The sequence below is a fragment of the Ursus maritimus genome, unplaced genomic scaffold (genome assembly GCF_017311325.1).
Source record: "Ursus maritimus isolate PB19 unplaced genomic scaffold, ASM1731132v1 scaffold_2, whole genome shotgun sequence".
NCBI lineage: Eukaryota > Metazoa > Chordata > Mammalia > Carnivora > Ursidae > Ursus > Ursus maritimus.
The window spans coordinates 71,002,286-71,025,724 of NW_024424452.1; the positions used below are offsets into that span (position 1 = coordinate 71,002,286).

Consider the following 23,439-nt stretch of genomic DNA (forward strand, 5'->3'; position numbering starts at 1 on the left):
ATTTACTATAATCCTGAATTTGGTGTTCATTAATTCCGTGTACTTTCTGCGTTTACTGTATATGTATTTATCCCTCAGCAACACTCAGTATTACTGTACATGTTTCAAAAATGTTTAGGGGACAGTTGAAAATTTGAACATTTATTGGATATTTGATGTTAAGAAAATAACTTCTAAGGGAAGGGTGAACTCGGTGGCAGGGATGTGGAGTGCACTTGTCCTGATGAGCACTGAGGAAGGCAGGGAGGTGCAGAATCACCACACTGTACACCTGAAACTAATACTACAGTGTGTGTTCACCGCACTGGAATTAAAATTGAAAAAACAAAAGGAAAAGCAGGGTTTTTTTTTAAGATTTTATTTATTTGACAGAGAGAGGCAGCGAGAGAGGGAACACAAGCAGGGGGAGTGGGAGAGGAAGAAGCAGGCTTCCTGCTGAGCAGGGAGCCTGATGTGGGGCTGGATCCCAGGACCCTGGGATCATGACCTGAGCTGAAGGCAGACGCTTAACGACAAAGCCACCCAGGCGCCCCAGGAAAAGCAGTTTTAAGTGTGACGGTGATGTTATGTCAAAAATCATTGTCTTTTGTTAGAGATAGTAAGTATTTACAAAGAAAATACGAATTCTGGGCTCTCCTTCAAAATGACAAGAAAGAAAAGCGGAGTGTCTGTAGGTGAAGCAAGGTTGGCCAGGAATTGAACAGATGATGATTGAAGCTGGGGGTTGGGCATATTTGGGGTTCAGTATACCATAATGCCTAGTTTTGTTACATGTTTGGAACACTTTTATAAACAGTAAGGCAAAAACAAAAAAAGCCCACTTTATGTAAGTGGTACATGTTCTTTTATAACTTGGTTTTATTGTTATTTTTGTTGAACATTTATAATTCTTTTAGAGTTCCTGGACCCAATTCCAGTGGTGGGGAGGGGATCACCCCCAAAACATAGAGCAATCTCAGACACCAGCAGGGGGTCGAAGAATTCGACTCAGTTCAACTCAGTTATGGCGCAGTCTGCCAGGACACAGCATCGGACTCCACAGGCTAGGGGCTCAGTCCTACAGGAGGGTCCGCCACCCTCCACTGCAGACACCAGGCCCGGGCTCCGGGCTGTCACCAGATTGGAGGTTCCAACAGCCTCCTCCTTAGTTTCTGTTAATCTGCTAGAGCAGCTCGCAGAACTCAGGAAAACACGTGTGTTTACTGAGGGATATGATAAAGGATAAGAATCAACAGTCAAATGTAGAGATACATGGGGCAAAGTCCCAAACAGGAGTCTCACGGAGCTTAGGGCCTGGCTCCGGGGCACGTGGCAGCAAACTGGTTCCCTGGTATAGAAGGACCGAAAAACTGTTCTCCTGGGTTTTTATGGAGGTGTGACTACATAGCCCTCATCGGCTGAGTCACTGACCATTGGCTGATTCAGTCACCAGCCCCGTCCTGTACTAGGAGGTGGGGGGTGAGGAGGACTGAAAATTCCATTCCTCTGACCACGAGTCCTCCTGGCAGCCAGCCCTGCCCTTGGGTGGGGTCCAAATTCACCTTGATTAGCAAGACCTCCTTTCACTTTTGTGGTTTTGACGGTTCTCAAAACTGTGGGTGAAGACTAGCTATATCTGAGTGACCAAATGAATTTTTCTTCTAAATCATTCTACCACAGATATTATTTTTGTTGATTTGTTTACCTCGAGTTCATTAGTCTTCTCTGTGGTATTCCACTGAATGAATACAACCACACTTGTAAAAAATCAGCTTTCTTGAGGGATGTTTAGATTGAACATTATATACGCATATCCTTACATTTGGGAGCTATTTCCCAAGGTTGTGTACTCAGACAATTGCTGTCACTTCTAGAGTATGTGCACTTTCAAAAATAGAAAGTTTTGCTAGCTTTTTTCCCCCGAGTTGTACCTCCCCTCGCTGTGATTGGGGGTCCCCACGTCCTCACCAGCGCTGGCAGTGTCAGGTCTGAGGAGTGCAAATGGTCATCTCACTGTGACCTGACTTGTTTTCCAGGGAGAGGTGTGGGAAGAGGTCTTTGTCAGAGTTTGGAGTGAGTGGGGCAGAGATGAGGTGGTCTGTTGGGGAAGATCAACTTCTCGGGGTTAGAAAATGCATTTGCTCTGGGGAATTTTGGACTCAGGGGATCTGGAGCTGTCCAGCAGATGCATGGATGTGAGGCTGGAGCTCTGAGGTTTGGGGTGGAATAGGCTGGGTCTGCTGCGGGGGGCGGGAAGGGCGTTGAGTGGGGGGGCCCCTGACAGCTCTGGGGCAAGGAAGGAAAAGCTGGCAAAGCAGGCTGGTCTCCCTAAGGGGGAGCATGCGCCCAGTACTTTCTAAGCCTGAAAACTGGGGGGAAGCTAATTTCTTCAACCTGGTCGGTGTAATGAGAAGGAGTACCAGGAACTAAAAGTAGGACCTTGGGTTTGGCAGCTAGAAGGTCATTAGTGACTTTAGGGAGAATACTTTTCAGTAATTGTGTTTGCAAAAGCCAGATTATCAGGGTTGAAAACTGAATGGCAGACAAGGAATTAGAAGGGGCACCCAGGTGGTGCAGTCGCTTAAGTGTCTGACTCTTGGTTTCAGCTCAGGTCTCATGATCTCAGGGTGGTGGGATTGAGCCCCGCGTCAGGCTCTGCACTAAGCAGGGAGTCTGCCCAAGATTCTCTGTCTCCCTCTTCCTCTGCCCCTTCCTACCCCCACGTGAGGGTGCTCTCTCTCCCTCTCTCTCTCTTCAAAATAAGTAAGATTTTTTAAAAATCCGGAATTAGAAATAATAGGTATAGGCTTCTTATTTGAAACATTTCTTAAAGGCCAAGATAGTGGGATTTTCTTTTACTTATTTTTAATCATTGTTGCCTTTGTTAAGAAAAATTGACCTTTTAATCTGTCCTTTTGAGACTTGAGGTTTACCTTCCCCTAAATTAAGTTTTCCTTTCTTGGTCATTGTGGTTTGCCAAGTCCACAGTCCTTGTGCCATATTGACTGTTCTGTCTGTCCCTGTGGGAGACTTTACCTCTGACAGCTCACTGCTAGCTTTTCCTGTGAAATACCTACTGATGATTTTGGTTCAGCATTCCAGATGTAACTTGGGCTGACTTAGATTCTTTAGGAAACTGAACCAGTCTGCTGTGTTTGTGTGGTGCACAGGGTGTGATGATCACGATGAAAGTGAAAGTGACTTGTGCTTTCCAAGGACTTCCCGCTATGACGGAACGAAGGTGGACGAGCTGCAGGTCACAGTAGTAGAGACGCCGTGAGGGAAGGGAATTGGCAGACAGTCGGGACCTTCTCAAATACAAGGAGAACTGGGGGCAGGTGGGGAAACAGTGCAGACATGAGAAGCACAATGAGCAGAAGTCTGAGAAAGGACAGGACAGCCCAGCCGTGAGGGAAGGACAGTTCTACTCATGGGAGACAATAAAACACTTCCGTCACTGTCGTCCGTGGTGTGCCCACACCGTGACTTTATCATAAAACAGCACAGCAAATACTTTGTGATGTAGTTTTCAGATTCTGTCTTATTCAGCAGTTGTATTGTGGAAAACAACTGCTTTTCTTAGTTAACCAGTTCAAAATATTACAAGAACAATTTCTTACGCTTCACCAACAGTGAGACCATATTCTCACATGCAACTTCCTGTACGGATTAGTCCTAATGTTATAGCTGCTTGTGAATTGCTGTATTTCTTACTGATCTTACTGTTTTACATTTTGATTTAGATTTCATTTTTTTTTAAGTTTTTATTTATTTAAGTAATCTCTACGCCAAACGTGGGGCTCAAACTCATGGCCCCGAAATGAAGAGTTGCACACTCCCCCAATGGAGCTAGCCAGGCGCCCCTGAGGTAGACTTTAACATACAGTATGTCATACGAAGCCTGTTGGAGGCCTCGCTGGCTTACCTACCTTCTCTGATGCTGTGTGACAAAGTAGCCCTTCCGCTAACAACGTGACCGAGTGGAAAAGGTGGCGGAGCGGCAAATGGCAGTTAAAACACTGCTGAATTCAGGAGAGTTACAGCTGGGTATCTTATGTGCTTAAAGCTTAGGAGATCAGTTCTAAAATACATAGAATTACAGGATTATTTTTGATCTGGAGGAGACGTTACATTCACTTTGCCTTTGTTTTGCAAACGAGGAAATTTATAAGCGTCAATAATAGCTGATTTTATTAAGTTGAGCCACATATTGGCTGTTTTTATGCATCAAAAATGGGTATGTATCAGCAGTCGCATGTGGTCAACCTAATGCTTTTTGGACTCTGATATGTAAATGTCATTTAGAACTAGTTTTACTGTGATTTGGCCCCAACCCGAAGGTTGACCAGTCTCTGTTGTTTTTGCTGTGTCAGTACGTTGGTGAGAGTGAGCGCGCAGTCCGCCAGGTGTTCCAGCGAGCCAGGAGCTCCGCGCCCTGCGTCATATTCTTTGACGAAGTGGACGCCCTGTGCCCTCGAAGGTCAGACCGGGAGGTAGGTGTAAGAGCCCTAAACCTTTTGTGAGTTCTTACAAAGTCATTCCTAAGAACGCTGAGATTCTTGCAGTGAAGAAACCTAGTAATTCAGAGTGAGGGCCTGGAAATGACAGTTGGTTTTTCTTGGCCTCTGCATCCATTTCTGTGTACATGATTTTGGTTGCACTCGTCTGGTTCAAGCAGGTGAGCGATTGGGAACAAGAATGATGTGGCTTCAAGTAGCCGGACTCATGATCTTGACTCTCTTCAGGCAAATGGGTTCTGGAGACAGGAGAAAGTGTAATTTAAGATCCCGTCGAAATAGGGCCCGGCTTTAAGACTCAGCCCTGCTCCTTGTCTGCTCCGGACTCCCCCTGCATCACTGGGTTGAGTCACCGTTGGTAGGAATTTTGGCACGGTGAGTGCTTGGAAGCGCTGTTATCACAGGGACGCTTGTCTCAGAGTCCACAGCGGAGTGAAGCCTAATGGGAAGAACAGACAGCCTTTCTGAAACAGGTAGCAAAGACTATCTGATGAGGACATTCACGGCAAGATGACTAGGCAGGTGATTTTATTTCTTTTATGACTTATCTTCAAATAGTTGTTCTGTGCATGCCTAGAAGGTTGTAAAACAGTTATTAAATGCCTCATTTCACTTAGAATCTCCAGAAGCCTTCCAGAGTTGCAAGAACAAAACTGGACTAATGTCCGTGTGATTCATGTGATAGTGAGATTGTTTCCTCATCCAGGAGTCCTCGCTGGCATCCCAGAAAATCCTTCCACAGTCTTATCTCTTGATGGTGACGTCGGTGGCCAGGGCAGAGGCCCTTCCCCGGTTGCCCTGCCCTCTGTGTCATTCTAAATCCCACGTGGGATCCAGAGCAAAGCACTGCCCTTTATATCCTGCTGCTTGGGGCATGGTGCACTCTGGGTCTGACTCCTTTTTATCTCTGTGGCTCCGCATAAGCCCCTCATTTGTCAGCAGCCCTGTCATGGGTTTGCAGCTATCTGTCATCGGCTGGGAATTTAATTTGCAGGGGTTCACCGAGGTACGTCCAGTCCACTGCCTGCCCTAGAGAGGTCTGGGGCCCCGGGGGCCATGCTCCTGACGTCTGGCTTCTCTCACTCTCTCTTAGATGTGTACAAACACATGTTCCCATATTCCAGTACACGTGTTCTGCTTTGTTGACATTTTCACATGAGGAGGATTCTGAAAATACGTTAAATTTGAATGTATTCTTTTATTATACAGGTTATACATGAACACATACTTGTGAGAAAATTCAAATAAATACAAGCGTTAAGAGATGGAGAGTCTTTCTTCCCATTTTTCTCCCTGTTACTCTCCTTGGAGGTTACTGCTGCCAACAGTTTCGTGTGTGGTATTTGTCATTCTAAAACTTTCTCTGTAAACTTTTATGTAAATGTGGTCATTCATCTTGATGATTTTCCCATGTACTTAAGAACTTACTTTTTTGACAATTACATAAATATTCCACAGTGTGGAAACAGAAATATTTCCTGAATCACACTGTTTCTAGTTATTTCTCTTACAAACAGAACTGAAATAACATTCTTACACATATTTCTGTGCATGTGGGAGAGTTTTAAGAAGTGGGATCTCAGAGTAGATGTCTATGTGTTATGTTCTGAAAGCGAACACTGAACCATCCTTCACAAAACCTACCAGTTACGCGTGCCCGCCAACAGTGTGTGAAACCACCATCTCCACCTTTGTCGGCAACGAGTGGCACCCATCTTACCATCTTACAATTTCTGTCAATTTTGTTCGCAAAGCATCATGTTAAACCTTAGTGTTCGTGTCCCTGATTATCAGTAAGGTTGATTGTCTTCAGTGAATTTGTATTTCATCCTCTACAAATTGCCTGATCAGATACTTTGACCCTTTTGCTCTTAAAATTTTGTCTTGATTTCTCGGAGCTTTTATGTGTTCCAGAAATGAGTCCCTTGTCCAGTTATGTGTGTTGGTGCTATTTTCCCCAGTCTTTTCACTTACCTTTAATTTGTTCATTACATGCACTGTTATAATTTTCATATAGTAAAACTTGTCGTCCTGTTCCTACACTGATCCTGAGGCTTTCATCTTGTTGAGGTGGAACAGGATTTGGTTGGGGCCCCGTGCTGCTGTACTGTTTTGAGTCTGGATTATAATTGTCTTCATTCTCTGATTTGTTGGTGTCACATCTCCCAGGAGTGGTGACGCGCACCAGTTACTTTCTGGAGAAATCCACAGCTAAACTCACGACCATCTCTTCTTGTGGACTTTCTGCTGAAGAAGGGCAGTCGTGACAGACACACCGACAGAGACAGACACACCGACAGAGACAGACACACAAACAGGGACACAGACACACACATAGATGCACACAGACACAGACACACACCACAGACGCCCCACTTCTCTCGTCTCCTCCATTGTGCATTCAGAGCACTTCTGTCTCCGAGTGAGTTACCCCTCTGTCCACCACCTCCCCGGATCTTTTCTCTTGAATGTTGCCCTGGGGTCGCTCTGCTTTGTACTGTGGTTTCCAGGAAAAGAGGAAAAGCCTCTGTGCCCCAGCCCAGAGATCAGGAGTGTCTCACATCCTAGGGGATTCCTCCATTCTGAGTCTGTGCTTGACCCACGGGAAGTCCTTTGCGGCCCGCAGATCTTTGAATACCTCGGAGGCATGAGACTCGGGTCAGCCAGGCCGCCTGCGTCCAGCTGAGAGGCCTGGACAGGTGGCCTCTTTGAGCCTCAGCTTCCTCCTGGAACAGGAGGTAACAGGACTCCGGGGAGTTCCTGATGAGAGTATGTTTTTGCACAGCACCCCTCAGAAAATGATCACCGTTAACTTCTTGACAAAAGCTTTCATTCAAGTTAGCAAATACTTCATTTTGTATGGAAAAACATGGTGATGTGTTGTTTTTTTTATTGGGCACTGATGGAGCTGTATTTATTTATTTTTAGACGGGGGCAAGTGTCCGGGTGGTGAATCAGCTGCTTACCGAGATGGACGGTCTGGAAGCTCGGCAGCAGGTTTTCATCATGGCGGCCACCAACCGGCCAGGTGAGTGAATGCTCTCGAAACTTTCAGCTTTTGAAAACAATGGGATTTACATACATCCTAGTCACGGAAGATTAAGTTTAGGAAATCGCTTTTTGGCTCGTAAGTTGAAATAAAACCTTAGGAAGCTTCCGTGTAAGCTAGAGTAAAAAATACAGTATTACTGCCTAGATTTCGTGAGATTTTTTTCTCTTTTGGTGCTCAGAAGGGAGTCTAGTTGGCAGAAAACTCAGAATGTACACTTGTGACCATATGAGTATTATCAGGATTTATGTCCTATGGTTTCTCTCAAGCTCATAAGAAACAAGAACCAGACTCTTCTCACTGGATCTGAAGGTCAAGGATGGATTTTCAAGGGTTTATATTGGCATCATGTCCCTGTACCTGCATTAAACTAGTACTTGAAGTTGTGTGTAAGCTTCAGTGTGGCGGGAGGTTTAGAAGGGGCTCCACACTTCAGACATGCTTAGGTGGCTCTTAATGTGGGTCCCGAGTTCTCTTCCTGTTGTTTAATCCTCTGCCATCCATGTGAGCCTCTGGCTGTTGCAGCTGCCCCTGCATTGATCCGGGTGCTAACTGTGTCAGCCACTGGCGATGAAATTGTTCTTTCAGCTGTCCTGAGTTACTTTGGCAGGTGAAATCTTCATGAATTATATGCCACTTCATTTTAAGATGAAAAATTGATGATAGTAAAGTACTGTCTTTGGAGTCAGACCGTGCAGGGTTTGAGTCCTGGCTGTGGCGCTTCGTCTCTTGCTGTTCTGTTTGAACCCCAGCCGGTCTGACTGCAGCAGAGTCGACTGTGGTTCAGCCCTGACACTGACCACACGGAGCTGGCATCAGATCCTGCGAGTCCAGGGCTTCCCTCCTCACCCCACGTCCTCACGAGTGGTGTCTCCGGGACACCCGCACTTCTGACCAGCCAGCTGCAGTTGGACAGTGGATGGAATGCCGGAAAGCACCATACACTTGGCCCTTAAACAGCATGGGTTTGAATGACATGGGTCCACTTGTACACGGATTTTTCTCGATGAACACGGTGCAGTCCTGTAAATCCATTTTCTCTTCCTGATGATTTCCTTAATATTCTATTATAAGAATATGACACATCATACAGAGAACACTCAAAATACCTGTTAATTGACTTGTTGTTATCGGCATGGCTTCCAGTCAATAGTAGCTACTAGAAGGTTTTTGGGGACTTGAAGGTTACACGCAGACTTTTGAGGGGCGGGGAAGTCGGCACCCCTAACCCCGCATTGTTTGAGGGTCACTGTACTTAAAGTTGCAGGGTGTTGTAAAGGATGCATATAGGGCCAGGTCGGGAGGGGGCAGTGCAGGCCCTTAGAGCCGGGCACACCCCCCATCCTGGCCCCAGTGTGCTCATCAACCGGAAAGCTCTCCTGAGCTCTGCTTACAGAGTTTCTCTGGGGATTTTATTATGTAGTCGTGGTTGACTGACTCCATCTCCACTGCCGCCCCTTCTCCCCAGAGGTCTGGCTCCAAATTCCAACCCTCTAATCACAGGGTTGGTCTTTCCGATAACTGGACCGCCCATCTCAGAGTTATCTTGGGGCCAACCTTGGGTCTTCTCATTACAATAACAAAGACTCCCATCCCTCAGGAAATTCCGGGCGTTGTTGAAGCTTTCTGACGGGAAGGAAGAGCAAATGTGTTCATCATACATCAGCCTCGGTACACCACTGTCTCTTCATCTGGAAGATGAGGGGAGTGATACACACTTGGCAGGACTGTCCTACAGGTTAAGTGGTGCTGGCCCCGGTCTCCCCGGGGGTGTGGCAAGTAGCTGCTTGGTGGCTTGCATCATTGCCAGGAGCACTCCTGGTGACCACGTAGGAGCAGTCATGAGGCTGCGCACTCACAGCTCTCCTGGAAGAAACCTGGAAAATCTCTCAGATTTGCACAGAATCACACCCTACCTTTTCTAAGTGGATACAGATTTCCAGAAGATACTCTGGTCTGTAATCCATTCTGTCTTTAGTGACTCTCACTGTTTTCGTGTTTGATTACTGTAAACACTTTAGTTTAATCTCTGTAGCCCAGGAAGTAGTAGGTCCTTCAGTGTCCCTGGGTTTTACTTGAATCCTCTCCTTCCGAAGGGTGCAGGAGCATTTCCTTTTCTCTAGGTCATGTTTCCTGATCTGTAGCACCCCCGGATTCTTAGCTGTAAAACCCAGGTCTGTGCTGAGTTTAGCCTATGGTAAGAATGACAGGAATGTGCCTGTGTTTTGTGCCCTCCAGCATCCCTCACATTCTTCCTCACTCTGCCCCTCCCCTATCCCTCTGTCTCCAAGAGCAGATCCCACTGCCTTGCCGCCTACAGAAATCCCAAAGTCGCTGTTCTAGATCTTTCACCTGTATGCATGACTGGCAGTTCTATTCCCTGTGTGCTGTTGTGTGACAGTGTTGCTTTCTCCCCAGCTTTCAGAAATCTCTTCTTGCCTGATAACTTTTGCCACATGACAAATTACTATAATACTTACTGACTTAAAATCACCTTTTTTGCTTTGTCCACAATTTTGTGGGTCAGAGAGTCAGGAAGGGCTTGTCCGGGGGTTCCGTCCGTGATCCACACACCATCAGTGGGTGTGGCGGGGCCAGAGGACCCCTTCCCTGGCCTTGCTCTGGTATCTCTGTCTCCCTCCTCCCCTCATCGTCCTCTTTCTGAGCCTCTGTGTGGCTTCCCCTGGGAGTTCTGCGTCCTCGTTCTCGCGTGACCAGTGGGTTCCAAGAGACAAGAGTGGAAGCTGCCATGCGTCCTGAAGGCACCGCTGGGGGACAGTGACAGAGAGGCTCAGATCCAAGAGCAGGGGAGGGGGAACGTGAAGAACGGGGTGACTTGAACTCTTCGAATGCACGTTTCTGTTCTCATGTTCTCTGTTTCATCGAGCACATTGTAGCTCCCCCTTTCCGTCCGGTGTTGAAGATCCATCACATCAGTGTCCTGTTCTGTAATTTCTCAGCAGATTCACTCCTTCATTCATCAAATATTTATTCGTTTTTATACTATATGCCTGGCCCTATTAAGCTTTGGGAATTCAAGGCTAACAATTCACAAAAATTGTATATATCCCGATTTGGGGCTGGGGCACCTGGAGTAAATGATAGCCAACCAGGGTCAGAGGGTAGAAGATGATGGGTAGTTGAAGGGAGGAATGCTAATTTGGATGTGATGGTCCCAGAAGGCTTCTTCAGAAGTGGTCTGTGAGCACGTATAGCCGGGGTGCAGGGGGGCAAAAACACCTGGCTCCGGGGGTCCCAGACAGACCGGGTTCTGCCAGTTGCCACTCATACAGCCAAAGGCAGAGCGGCAATTGGTGGTGAAACAGGAAAGGAGTTTATTTCAGTGAGGCCAGCACCGGGAAGAGAGCTGACTAGTGTCTTAAGACTGTCTGCAAAGTGCTGAAAATACGTCCAACATCCAGGTTTGCATGAGACAAGAGTGGGACAAAGGTCAGTGGGTCTGTGCTGGTGGGTGGTGAGGGTCAGGTTGATCATTGTCCTGGGGGTCAGTCCTAGGTGGGGTCTTGCTGGCGTCAGGGCAATCCCTATTGCTTGAGGTGGTAGTTTCGGTTCCCACCAGGAGATGCTCTGCCTGCTGAGTGTTTTGCTTTAGTTCAGAGATAAGCTGCAAAGGAGAGCTAATCAGTTAGAAAGTACAGACTGAGGCCAAAATAGAGGCAGTTCGGGGCGCCTGGGTGGCACAGCGGTTAAAGCGTCTGCCTTCGGCTCAGGGCGTGATCCTGGAGTTCCGGGATCGAGCCCCACATCAGGCTCCTCTGCTATGAGCCTGCTTCTTCCTCTCCCACTCCCCCTGCTTGTGTTCCCTCTCTCACTGGCTGTCTCTATCTCTGTCAAATAAATAAATAAAATCTTCAAAATAGAGGCAGTTGATGTCCTCTTTCACATGAGCCCAGAGGGTGTGAAGGATGGAACCACGCAGTCTGGGAGGGGAGCGCTCCAGGTAGAGAGCAAGCAGTCAGTGTGAAGGCCCGTGTGAGGATGTTTGCCATGTTGCAGAACCAGCTGGAAGGCAGGGTGCCTGGAGTGAGATGGAGCACGCATGGGGAGTGTGCAGGGCGTTGGAGGCCACTGAAGGTGCACGAGTGTTCTGCTGAGATGGGAAGCCATGGAGGGATTTGTGTGAGGAAGTGGTACCATCTCATTTTCTTCTGTATTTTCTATTTTTATAAAATAGTGACTGCTTTTTTTTACTTTGTATAACTGTGGCACCGTGCACCATGTCAAAACCAGGACACAGACATTTGTATAACATGTATTTATTTCTGTGCAGTTTGACACACATGTAGATTCCTGTAATGACCATAGCGGTCAATATGAGAACTATTCCATCAGCACCAAGATCTCCCTCGAGCTGCCCTCAATAGTCACTGCCGCCTCTGTCCTCCACCCGTGACTCCAGGCAACTGCTAACCTGCTCTTACCTACACCGTGTCACTGCAAGAGTTTATGTGAAAGGGATCATACAAAATGTGACCTTTCAGGTTGGCTGTGTGCACCTCGCATAATGCCCTTGAGATGGATTCAGGTTCTTGCGTGGATCAGCAGTTTGCTCCTGTTGAGTGCTGGGGAGGCGCGCAGTTTGACCTTTCTCTTCCAGGGCGACGTCATGGTTGTTTCCACTCTTGGTTACACGGACCATGAGCCTCCATGTGAGTAGGTTCTTGCATGGACCTAAGGTTTGATTTCTCTGGAATAAATGTCTAGGAGCACAGTGGCTGGGTCATATGGGAAGTATATGTGTGACATCTCTGTCAGTAATGAGATGTCCAGCTTGTTGGCTTCCTTCCAGTATTTTGTGTTGTCCCTGTATTTTATCCTGAGGGATGCATAGTGATAGCTCATTGCGGTTGTGATTTGTGTTTCCCGAATGGCTCATCAGCCTCTATGTGTGTTTGGTATCTTGTGTGTGTGTGTGGTATCTTTTTGTGTGTTTACTTACCATCCTATATCTTTTTCACTGAAGTATCTCTTGTGTCTTATGCCCGATTTCTAAAATTGGGTTGTATTTTTTTTTAAGATTTTATTCTTAAGTAATCTCTACACCCAGTGTGGGGCTCAGACTCACAGCTGTAGGAACTTCTTGAGCTAGTCTTTTAGGTATGTTCAACTTGTAGCAAATTTTCTTGGTTTTCATTTACCTGCAAATGTCTTGATTTCAGGTTCTTTCTTGAAGCCTGTGTTTGCTAGATAGGGAGTTCTGAGTTGACAGTTCTTGTCTGCCATTACATGAAAATTGTGCCATGTCCTGCCAGCACTCGTCGTTTCTGAACACAGACCTGCTGTCATTTGAATGTCCTAACTGCACAAGGAGGATGTCACTGTACTCTGCTTTTATTTTTTTAATTTTATTTTGTATTTTTAAAATATTTATTTGAGACAGAGAGAGAGGAGGGGAGGGCAGAGGGATAGAGAAGCCCAAGCAGGCGCCACACCCAGTGCAGAGTCCCACAACCCTGAGATCGCAACCTGAGCTGAAACCGAGACTGAGCCACCCAGACGCCCCTCAAATATTTGCAAGCTCTTTCTCTTTTCCTCCCTGGCCTCCTGTGACACACGCATTAGATCTTTTGTTATAGTCGCATAAGCCGCTGAGGCTCTGTTGCTGGTTTTTTCCATCCGCTGTGTTCAGATTTGGTCATTTCTGTTGTTCTTCAGGTTCAGGGATTCTCTCTGTCATCTCCATGGTTCCACTGAGCCCGTCCAGTGAGTTTTTCCTTTCGTTAAGTTTTGCAGTTGAAAATTTTCCATTTACTTATTTGTATCTTCTCTTTCTTTGCTGAGACTTCGGGGGTTTTTTCAGTTGTTTCAATCCTCTTCGTGATTGCTCCCATACGTGCTTTTATTGTGATGGCAGTAAAGCCCTGGTCAGGTGACTCCCAACATCTGGGTCATCTCCTTGGTCCAGCTTCTGTGTTTCTTTTCCTCGCTCTGCCTCCGTTCACACTCCCCACGGTGGGGTGCCTTGTTCCCACTGGGCCTCCGCTAGTACCCCCTCAGCCTTGTACTCTTGCCCGTGACCCCCAGGGACCTGGGGAGGGCAGAGGGGTGGAAATGTGAGCTCTCCGCTGGGCCTTCTCTGAGACTGTCCTGTCCAGCATGAAAAGAGAAACCCCACAGGAAGGCAGCTATTAAAATTCAAATGACACTGAAAAGCAGAAGATAAAATTACCCTCCCTCGCCCTGCCCAGAGGAAACCACTGGTAAAGTCCGGGAGCTGTTTCTTCTGTATTTTCTCCATATTTTCAAATATGCTCATACTGCTGTTTCTTATCAGTTTCATATGCTGCTGTTACTACTTTCTAAGGCACATGAAGGTTTCTGTTAAATTCACTGTTTCTCCACACGCGGCCACCATCACTGCCACCCCATCGTCTCCACATGATAATATGGTTTCTGCACAACTTTTGGTTGAATCACCAGTCAGTGTTTATGTTACCAGGACAGTGTACCTATTTCTCTCTGTGGACCCAGGAGTTATACTGTGATCAGGGTTCTATTTTCGCATAACCTTTTCATTCTTAGATGTAGAAACTCTCGTTTTCTTTCTCTTGCTTTGTTTTTTTTTCTGTTCTTCATCAGATATGCAGACAGTGGTCGGTATTATTTGTGTCTGTGGTGTATTTTGCTTTTGTTTCTGGAGCATTCTCTGCTCTGTCTCCAGTCTGGGCTTTTTGAGTTTGGTATATTTGAGGGTATCTCTCTTCCACACTCATTACTGATTGGTAGCCTGGCTGAGTACAGGATTTTGAGTTGAAAACATTTTTTTCATAATTTGTAGGACATGCTTTTTTTCCTCTTCAAAGTTTTATGTCGTCCTGATCCTTTTTATGTGACTTTTAAAAAAAAATATTTTATTTTTAAGTAATCTCTACACCCAGCGTGGGGCTGGAACTCACATCCTGGAGATCAAGGGTCACATGCTCCACGGACTGAGCCAGCCAGGTGCACCTTATGTGACTTTTTGTTTATTTGTTTTGTGTGTATGGGCAGCACTTAGTGAGTCTTAACCTCCTGAATGGGTCTTTTAAATTTCTTCTTTTCTCCTAGTTTCCATTTCTGCCTTAATTTTTCCCCTACTTTTTGAGGTACTGGTTTTTAGAAAGTAAGTGAAAGATTGCTCTGTCACCCTTCCACCTTGTGGTTGCTCTGTGGACCCGCAACAGCTCTCCTGTGTTGTGTGGTCTGCCACAGTCCACAGCCTGCCCTGGAAAAACACTGCTTCCCCTGCTCGACCCCAGAAAGTACATCTAGACCACAGACGCCCTGACTGATCTCCCCTCTTCCAGTATTGGCTCCGAGGAACTGTCTCTTCCCGCTTCATCCCCCATCTCGCTGGTTAAAAACACTGCTGCCCAGCACACATATGTGTGAGACCTGAATAGCCACGCCAGCTTGTTACTGTTTCTTCTGCTCGGCAGCAGTCTGTGTCCTCCCATAGCCACACAGGATCCAGAAAGTTTCTGCCCTCTGTGTACAGCTCAGGTGAAGAAAGAAGTAAGTACATTATGATGGATAAACTTCCAGACAAGAAGTAGGTCTACAGTTTTACATTTGAGAGAAAGCCTCTAGTTGAGAGTCCCTATCTGTTGTAAGCCGTTAGTAACTGTCAGGTGACGGGGGCGGGGTGGGGCGGGGTGGCTTACAAGGAAAATTCACTTGATACTTGTAGGATATTCAGCCACTTCTGAGTTCTGAGTAAGCTGCCGTGCTCCCTTACCTGTCTGGCCTTGGGTCACGGCAATGCCTTGTGGCCGTGGTCAGAGCTGTGTATCTTGACCTTTGGCACAGTACTTCCCTTTTAAAGATGGCTTAGGCCCTGGCATCACTCTTGCTGGGTTATAGGAACCTGGTGCATAAGAGAACCCAGGAAGTATTTGTTTAGTGAATCATAAGAAGAGGCCTACTTCTGTTTGATGAAGGCTAACCGATCTTGTAAAAATTTTCACTCAACATATTATCGATGGTCTCATTAGTCTGAGGATGGATCCAGTTTCTAAGAAAATCTGCTTCATTGAGAGGTGACATGTCATAAACTTTACCTGTTTTAGGTACAAGATTCAGTGGTTTTGAGTGTATTTTTAGACTCCCACAGCCATCCCAACGATCTGATTTTAGAATATTTCCGTCACCCTAAAAGGAAGTCTGTCTATTGGCCCTCACTCGCCATCTTTCCCCCACCTGCAGCACTTCTGTTTTTGTAGGCTTCCCTGTCCTGGCTAGCTTACGTAATGGGGCCATTGCGTCTGCCTGCCTTCGCCCAGCATCCTGTTTTCAGGGCTCGTCCCTGTTGCAGCGTGTATCTCTCAAATAAATAAATAAAAATCTTAAAAAAAAAAAACCCACAAAGGCCATGCAGTGGACAAAGAATAGCCTTTTCAACAAACAGTGCTGTAACAGTCAGGTATCCATATGGAAGGGGCGCCCAGGTGGCTCAGTTGGTGAAGCATGTGCCTTCCGCTCAGGTCATGATCCCAGGGTCCTGGGATCGAGCCCCCTATGGGCTCCCTGCTCAGCGGGAAGCCTGGTTCTCCCTTTCCCTCTCCCCCTACTCGTGCTCTCTCTCTCCGTCTCTCAAATAAATAAAGAAAATTTTTAAAAAAGAAAAGATACCATATGCAAGAAAAATCACCTTTAATCCACACACCTCTTGCCACATGCAAAAACTCAAAATGAATCAAAGACCAGTGAAAACTCAAAGCTGTAAAACTCCTGATAGAAAACAGAGGACAGATGTTTTCCTACCATGGATTAAGCAAAGATTTCCTCGATGTGACCCCAAAAGCACAATCTTTTAGAACAAAAGGATAAATTGAACTGCTCTTCACAAGATGCCACTGAGCAAACACAAGGACAAACCACACAGACTGGGAGAAAATACTTAGAAAATGTAAATGTGATCAAGGATTTATATCCAGAACATAGAGTGAATTCTCAAAACTCAACAACGGAAGAACATTAAAAATTGGCCAAAGACTGCACAGACCCTTCACTGTAGTAGGTTTACAGGCGGCAGATGCCCGTGACAATGTGCTCCGCCTCGTCAGTTGTCAGGGAAATGCAGGCGAAAAGCCGCAGTGAGCCACCACTACACACCTTAGAGGAACTGACTAATATTAGAAAGACTGTACCGAGTACTGGCAAGGACGGGGATGTAAGGTGGCACAGCTAGTTTGGGAAACAGTTTGTTGGTGTTTTTAAAGTTCAGCCTATCCCTGCAGTGTGATGTGGCCAGACTGCTGTGCATCCCACACTTAGGGACTCACCAGAGAGGACACCAAGACTTGTACGTGAGTGCTCCAAAACGAAACCAATGTCAACAGAGGAATGGAAAAATAAATTGAGGCATATCCACACAGTGGGATACTACCCGGCCATAAAGAAAGAATCAAGCATTAATGCACACAGGAACTTAGGGGAACCTGAAAACAATTCCATTGAGTAAAAGAAAGCAGAGTACATAGTGCATGCTTGCCCATCTATAAAATTCTAGAGTGCGACCTAATCTGTAGTGACAGAACAGATGAGCAGCTACCTGGGGACCAAGGGTGTCAGGGAAGAGCAACAGGGAAAGGCCACAATGGGGTCCTCAGTAATTTTTTTAAACTGCAAAGATTTCCTGAGACCTGAGTATGTGGGGTCCATCACCCTGTAGGGTAAGACAGTGCTCAGGCCTGTGGGATAGCGCTCCATCGTGCTGTTGCAGGTGTTAACATAATCAACTTTCCTTCTCTTCCGTATTTCCAAGTAGTATATCCTAGAATCTCAAGAGAAAGTCCAGTAATGTGTTGAACATTGAAAGATCACTGCATTAAATATTTAGCTTCCCCTGGCTAACTGAAGAACAAAACTAACAGAATCAGAACTTCATCTAAAAAGAACTCTACCTCTTTATGGGAGAATAAATTAATGGTTAAGTCTTAGTGTGTTCATTAGAAAACACGAGACCCATTATTTATAGGTGCGCCTGCCTGTGAACAATGGTCTTATCATTGTGAGCTATGGGAAGCCTCTCTGGAATGGTTGAGGGGCTCTTTGTAGAGGAATCAGGAATGTTCCTAATGAACTTCAGTGTCAGGCAGAGTTTGGGGCTTGCTCTTTGCTCCTAGTACCAAGAGTCTGGTTAGCACAAAGGAGGCGAGTTTCTTCTGGGGGGCTCGGGGAAGGCTTCCTGGAGGAGGCCTTGTTTGAGAATCCCGCTATGTGTAAATGAGGAAGAAAGTATTTCGGAGAAAGGAACCACTGAGAGCAAAGAGAAGAAGGCTTGAGCCTTCTAGGGTTGTTTAGGGAACGGCAAGAGGTCTGGTCAGGAGTGTGGGAGTCGTGGAGAATGTGAGGAGAGAGATAGAACTAGGACAGGAGTGATCAGGTCCTTGAGGGCCTTCCCACTGTGGTGAGAGATGTGGGCTTGGTTCTGCACAGGGAGCACCAGGTGAGGGTCGGCAGGTGTTTTAGGAAGATAACCCTGGCGGCATTCCAGGGGGTCCCAGAGAGGGGAAGTTCAGAGACGGGGCCAGTTTGGAGGATGCGACATTTGGCCCTGACTGAGGACAGGGTAATGGGACCCCCCCACACACACCGAACTGGGAGAAGGTATCGAGGTCAGAGCAAGGAGAGAAACCCGCCGGAATTCTAGGCTCATGTGGTGGTCCACATCTGAGCCAGAGAACCCTGGCGGCACGTGGGTTTGGGCAGGAACGTGGGCTGGACTTTTCTGAAGGATATACCTTGATGAAGTGGCGCTTTCAATTTTAATAAAGTCTAATTTATCAATTTTTTCTTTTAAAAAAAGTCCTCTTCCCACATTTCATGTTAATTATATTTTTTAAAAGATTCTATTTTATTTATTATAGACTTGATCCTCCCTTCTTCTCTAGATATTATTGACCCTGCGATCCTGCGCCCTGGACGCCTAGACAAAACACTGTTTGTGGGTTTGCCACCCCCAGCAGACCGCCTGGCCATCCTAAAAACCATTACAAAAGTGAGTAAAGGAAATGGTGTGTTTTTGTGGGTGTTTCTCTCCTTTTAGATACAGAGAAGTATCTGTAGCCTTAAATACTTGCTCGCCCAAAGAAAAGGTGAATGATTTTGATAATTGAAGAGACTGTCCATTTTTTTTATTTGCTTAAAATAAAAGGGATATTTAGAGTTAAATGGTCGACTGATATATTTGAGATTTTACTCTAATCACACTTCTTTGTTCTTTTAGATCTTTGTTACTTTAGAGAAATTGCCCTTAGAGAAATTTGAAATGGAATAGAAGCTTTTGGAGCTGAGAAGTGAATAGATACAGGCCCATTAAAATATCCAGGGAAACTGAGTCTCAGTCACAGTGTTGAATCCGTCTTCCATGTTTGTATATGCCAACTTTTTTTTTTGTTTTAAAGATTTTCTTTATTTATTTGAGAGAGTGTGTTTACATGAGTGGTGGGAGGGCCAGAGGGAGAAAATCTTAGGCTGACTCTGCGCTGAGCACAGAGCCTGACGCGGGGCTCAGTCCCACAACCCTGAGATCATGACCTGAGCTGAAACCAAGAATTGGGCGCTTAACCAACTGTACCACCTAGGTGCCCCTCCCCTCCTTTTAAGTAAACTACACCTAATGTGAGCCTGGAACTCATCGCTCTACCGGTTGAGGCAGCCAAGCACCCCTGATGCACGCCAACTTTTATGATGCCTGTATAGTATTCATGTCACTATTTTTATAAAAATAATAAACCATACAGACAAAATACAAAGAAGAAAGCAAATCACCCTAAATTGTACGACTGCGAAAATAATGTGCTTTGACATTTAGTACAGACATCATTCCAGACGTCTTTACTCAGCGTGGGTGGTGGGTGGTTCAGAGGAGGGGCCATAGATGTAAATTCGTTATTTAAATAAAGTTAACTTTTCTTAATTTAAAAGAAGTCAAAGCTAAAGCAATTATAAAACCTCCAGTAAATGTTTTTCTCCATAAAAGATATTGTTTCCTAAAATAGCACTCTACGGGTTAAAAATGTAAAAAGATCAGAAAAGCCAGTAAGCGGTAGAANCGCTCTTGTTTTTGTTTTTAAGATTTATTTGTGAGACAGAGAGTGAGGGTAAGGGGCAGAGGGAGAGGGAGAGAGTCTTAAGCAGACTGCGCCGAGCAGGACTCAGTCTCACACCCTGAGATCACGACCTGAGCTGAAACCAAGAGTCGGACAAGACGGTTCGTGCCTTTATTTGGTTGCCACTAGTAAATGTTAAACCTTACGTGTGTAGTAGTCTCCTTCTGTATCGGCAGAGGGAGATTCCGGGCCGTCATTACTTAAAGCTGCATAGAGCAGTGTCGGCAGCTACTCCCGAAGGAGGGGGCACGAGGGTGACCAGCTTTGTGGGTGGAGGCCCCAGTGAGAGCAGTCTAGAAGGCTGCTGGGAGGAAGTGAAGCCAGAGGCTGTGCAGTGAGGCGCTCTGGACACGAGACCGTGTCAGGGGCGCAGCAAAGAGGAGTGTGAGAACTGGGTCTGGTGTGAATGAACAGGACACTAGACTGACCGTAGAGTTGAGGGGCAAAGACAGAGGAGGAGAAGCTCTCCACTCAGGCCACTGAGTGGATGAGGGGCTGGGAATGAGGAGATGCTGCTGCCTGCGGTTCTGGTGCTCCGTCGGTATCCAGGCACGAGTCAGCTTGGAGCCTGGGAGTTCAGGAGAGCCCTCTGGTCGCCACCAGCCCGTGGCTGCAGGTCAGAGACATGAAGACACATGGCTTCAGTGCAGCGCTCTCGACCTAGGGCGGTCTGACCGCCAACGGCCCATCCCCGGGCAACGTCTGGGGACACTTTTGGGGCCCAGGCTGAGGTGATGGTGCTACCAAACCAGCTGCGGTGCACAGAACAGCCCCACAGCGCGAAGTATCCGACCCACAACGTCCGTAGTGCCACAGCCAAATAACCCTGCTGTCGCTGTGTGTCCTTGCGTCTCTGCAGCCAGCGAGTTCGGTGCCGAGTGCAAGCGGCGTTTCCATCCCTGCCCTGGGCTCTGCCCAGGAGCTGTGTTAGTGAGGTGTTGTTTGCTTTGGTTAAAGCATGTGTGTACAAACACGCGAGCGTGTGCACGCGCTCCTAATTTGTTTCCATGAGTTCCTTGTAGTTCTGATGGCATGATAATCCTTCCACTCTTGCCCCTGGGGCAGCACTAATTAAGGCAAAGACTGGAGGAGGCGTGCCAGACCAGAGCTGTGTGGTGTTCAGCGCTGCACAGTTTGGACCCAGAATGATGACCGGTCGCTGTTTCCCTCGTGTTCTCCTCTGTGGGGTGCTCAGCACCGCAGGACTGCCTGACACATCCTTCAGCTAGAATCCTGGTGCTGTTTGCCATAGTTATTAGCCCTCAAACTCAGGTAAATGCTCAAAACACCCCACCTCAAAGGCAAAATTATTAAGAGAATAAGATAATAGAATATTGTGCACGTGAAGGATCTCTCGGTCATCAAGCATGTACGAACTGCTCGTGCTCCTGGTGGTGTGCGCTCGGTGAGGACGGGAAAGCCTCGGACACAGGCCTTCCCTCGGAGGAGTCGGTCTCCTAGACAAGAAGGTGATACGCAGGTTTATAAAGCAACACAAGCACGTCCCTTCCCGTGGCGCGGAGGGAAATAGAGGGGCTGTACCGCCCAGGGATTTCAGCTGCGTAAAGAAGAAAGTCCGCCAAGATACGGGCACTGGGTGCCCCGGGGGTGGGTTCACAGGTCTTTGTCCTGCTTCATCCGTGCCGTCCTGACCCCCAGCCCCACGTTGTGGCTGCACCAGCTGTGCGGGGAGAGCTGTGGGCAGCTCGTCTCAGTGGGGTCGGTGGTTTGTGGTCCCTTAGGTCTGGGAGCTGCAGGGGGCTTTGCTCCGAGTCCCTTTAGGCGGCCGTATTGCTGTGACGGGATGTCTTCAGTCTTACCCAGAAGGAAGGCTGGACCACGGGGACACAGAGATTGCTGCAGAAGCAGCTGTCAGTCACACGTGTCAGCCAGGACAGGGGTCTGGTCGTTGAGGCTTGGATGCTGTCACACTTGTCTGCGTTCAGATATTGTGATGCAGAGTGCTTGTATTTGTCGATGTCTGTGTTCTGTTCAGCAGGGGAACACCACCGGCTGGCTGTGAGTGCTGATGTTCTCAGCAGTGGGCCCGACGTGAGGGGCTGCGCTTCTTCTGTCCACCACCTTGTATTCCCCGATGTTCTGTTGCGAGCATACAGTAGATGGGGGGGGGCGGGGATCTTTTTTTTTTTTTTTTAAAGATTAGTTACCTGGTGCAAATGTGGAGGTTGAGGAGGAAGAGTGTAGAATTAGAGACAGTGGTCTTCGGGCAAGTTATGATTATGGAAAGAAAAAAACAGAAAGACATTTTAATAGGAAAATCAATGTGACTTTAAAAGGCGCTTTCTGCAGCACTGTGGTTTGGACTGTTCTGTGGTCAGTTCTCAGCATCTGTCAGTGATAAAGGCAAAGGAGGGCTTTCAGTGATTTCCTGTCTTTGACCTCAGTGGATATTTTTGCTTCAGTTAAGGGTGTGCTGCTTGCTCCCGTGGGAGCCTCGGAACCTCATACACAGACCTGCAGGGGGAGGGTTCTCAGTGCCTGGGCGCTTGCCCACGGGGCAGAGGGCTGCTCACCCTGCAACACCTAGCCTACTCTCCTCCTCCCTCTCTCCCTCCATCCTCCCGCTCCCTGTTCCTACCTCCTTTCCTGCCTCCCCCTCCCCCCGGGGCCTGGGATGTTCCTGTTCACAGGTCTGTGTTCACAGCTAGAGCCAGAGGGGGCAGCGGGACAGGACGCAGAACCTCCAGTTGCAGGGGAAAGTACACAGTCAGACCGCCTGCCTGAACACACTCTTTGCACATCTGCCCAAACTGAGAAAAAGTGGCATGAAAGTGTTTACCCTTTCAGTTCCAAAGTTTGCCAGATTTTTACTCAAATTCCCCAGATTGTTGTATATACAGTTTCCTCTTATCCTATTAATACGTGAAATAGAAGGGGGGGATGACAGTAAAATACTTGGTCCCAGAAATCTGAAAAGACTTGTAGGTCAGAGCAACTTCTCAGTATCTTTTGGAGTCTGTTTCTTAAGAGAAAATTAGCAATAACAAATTACTTATTTTGATGTCTCTGGTAATGATGTGGTAGCAAAATGCTTACCACCAAAACCCCCTTGGACAAAGGGAATTTTTTTTTTAACTTCTATTTCTTCCTTAATAAATGTAATCAAAATTTCTGCCACGTGCTTTGAGATAATACGTAGTCTTTAAAATAGCGGTAAAAATCCCACTAAAAGACCCAAAATTCCCCATTTATTTTTTATAGTGTGTCCCAGAAGACTAAAATAAACACTAACATCTCACCTAGAAACGTTATCTGTTAAATTTTCATGAGCTAAGAATATCAGATATAATAACAGGTAATGTTTATGAACCTCGTAACAGTGATCCAGGCATATTGAAATGTTCAGCTAGTTTCCATTTTAGTGACGAGCAGGATACAGACAGGTACGTTTCCTTGTATATGTTCAGAGACTGGCAAGAAATTTCAGACTGACAGTTACCATGTTATCGTGGTAAGATTAAGTTAATTTTCCTTCCTTTATTTTTTTTATGATCAACTATGTAAATAGATATCATTCTGATTCCAGAGTCTATTATGTGACAAAGAATAGGTTTCTGTGATTAAGTTTAGATGTAATCATTGAAATGAACGTTACAGGGGTGCCTGGGTGGCGCAGTCGGTTGAGCGTCCAGTCTCTTGTTTCATCTCAGGTCCTGTTCTCAAGGTCCTGAGATCGAGCCCTGTGTCGGGCTCTGCACTCAGCAGGGACTCTGCTTGAGATTCTCCCTCTCCCTCTGCCCGTCCCCTGGCTTGTATG

General features: G+C 46.7%; 1 protein-coding gene across 3 annotated transcripts in view; it reads left to right on the forward strand.

The window, feature by feature from the left end:
- The window catches only part of NVL (nuclear VCP like), an 89,909-nt gene that overhangs the window by 40,373 nt on the left and 26,097 nt on the right, over positions 1-23,439 (forward strand). For all 3 annotated transcript variants that reach the window (XM_040636140.1, XM_040636141.1, XM_008695364.2), the window contains 3 exons: positions 4,353-4,472; positions 7,425-7,524; positions 18,441-18,547. In XM_040636140.1, coding sequence (XP_040492074.1) covers positions 4,353-4,472; positions 7,425-7,524; positions 18,441-18,547 — 327 coding nt within the window. The remainder of the gene's footprint in view (positions 1-4,352; positions 4,473-7,424; positions 7,525-18,440; positions 18,548-23,439) is intronic.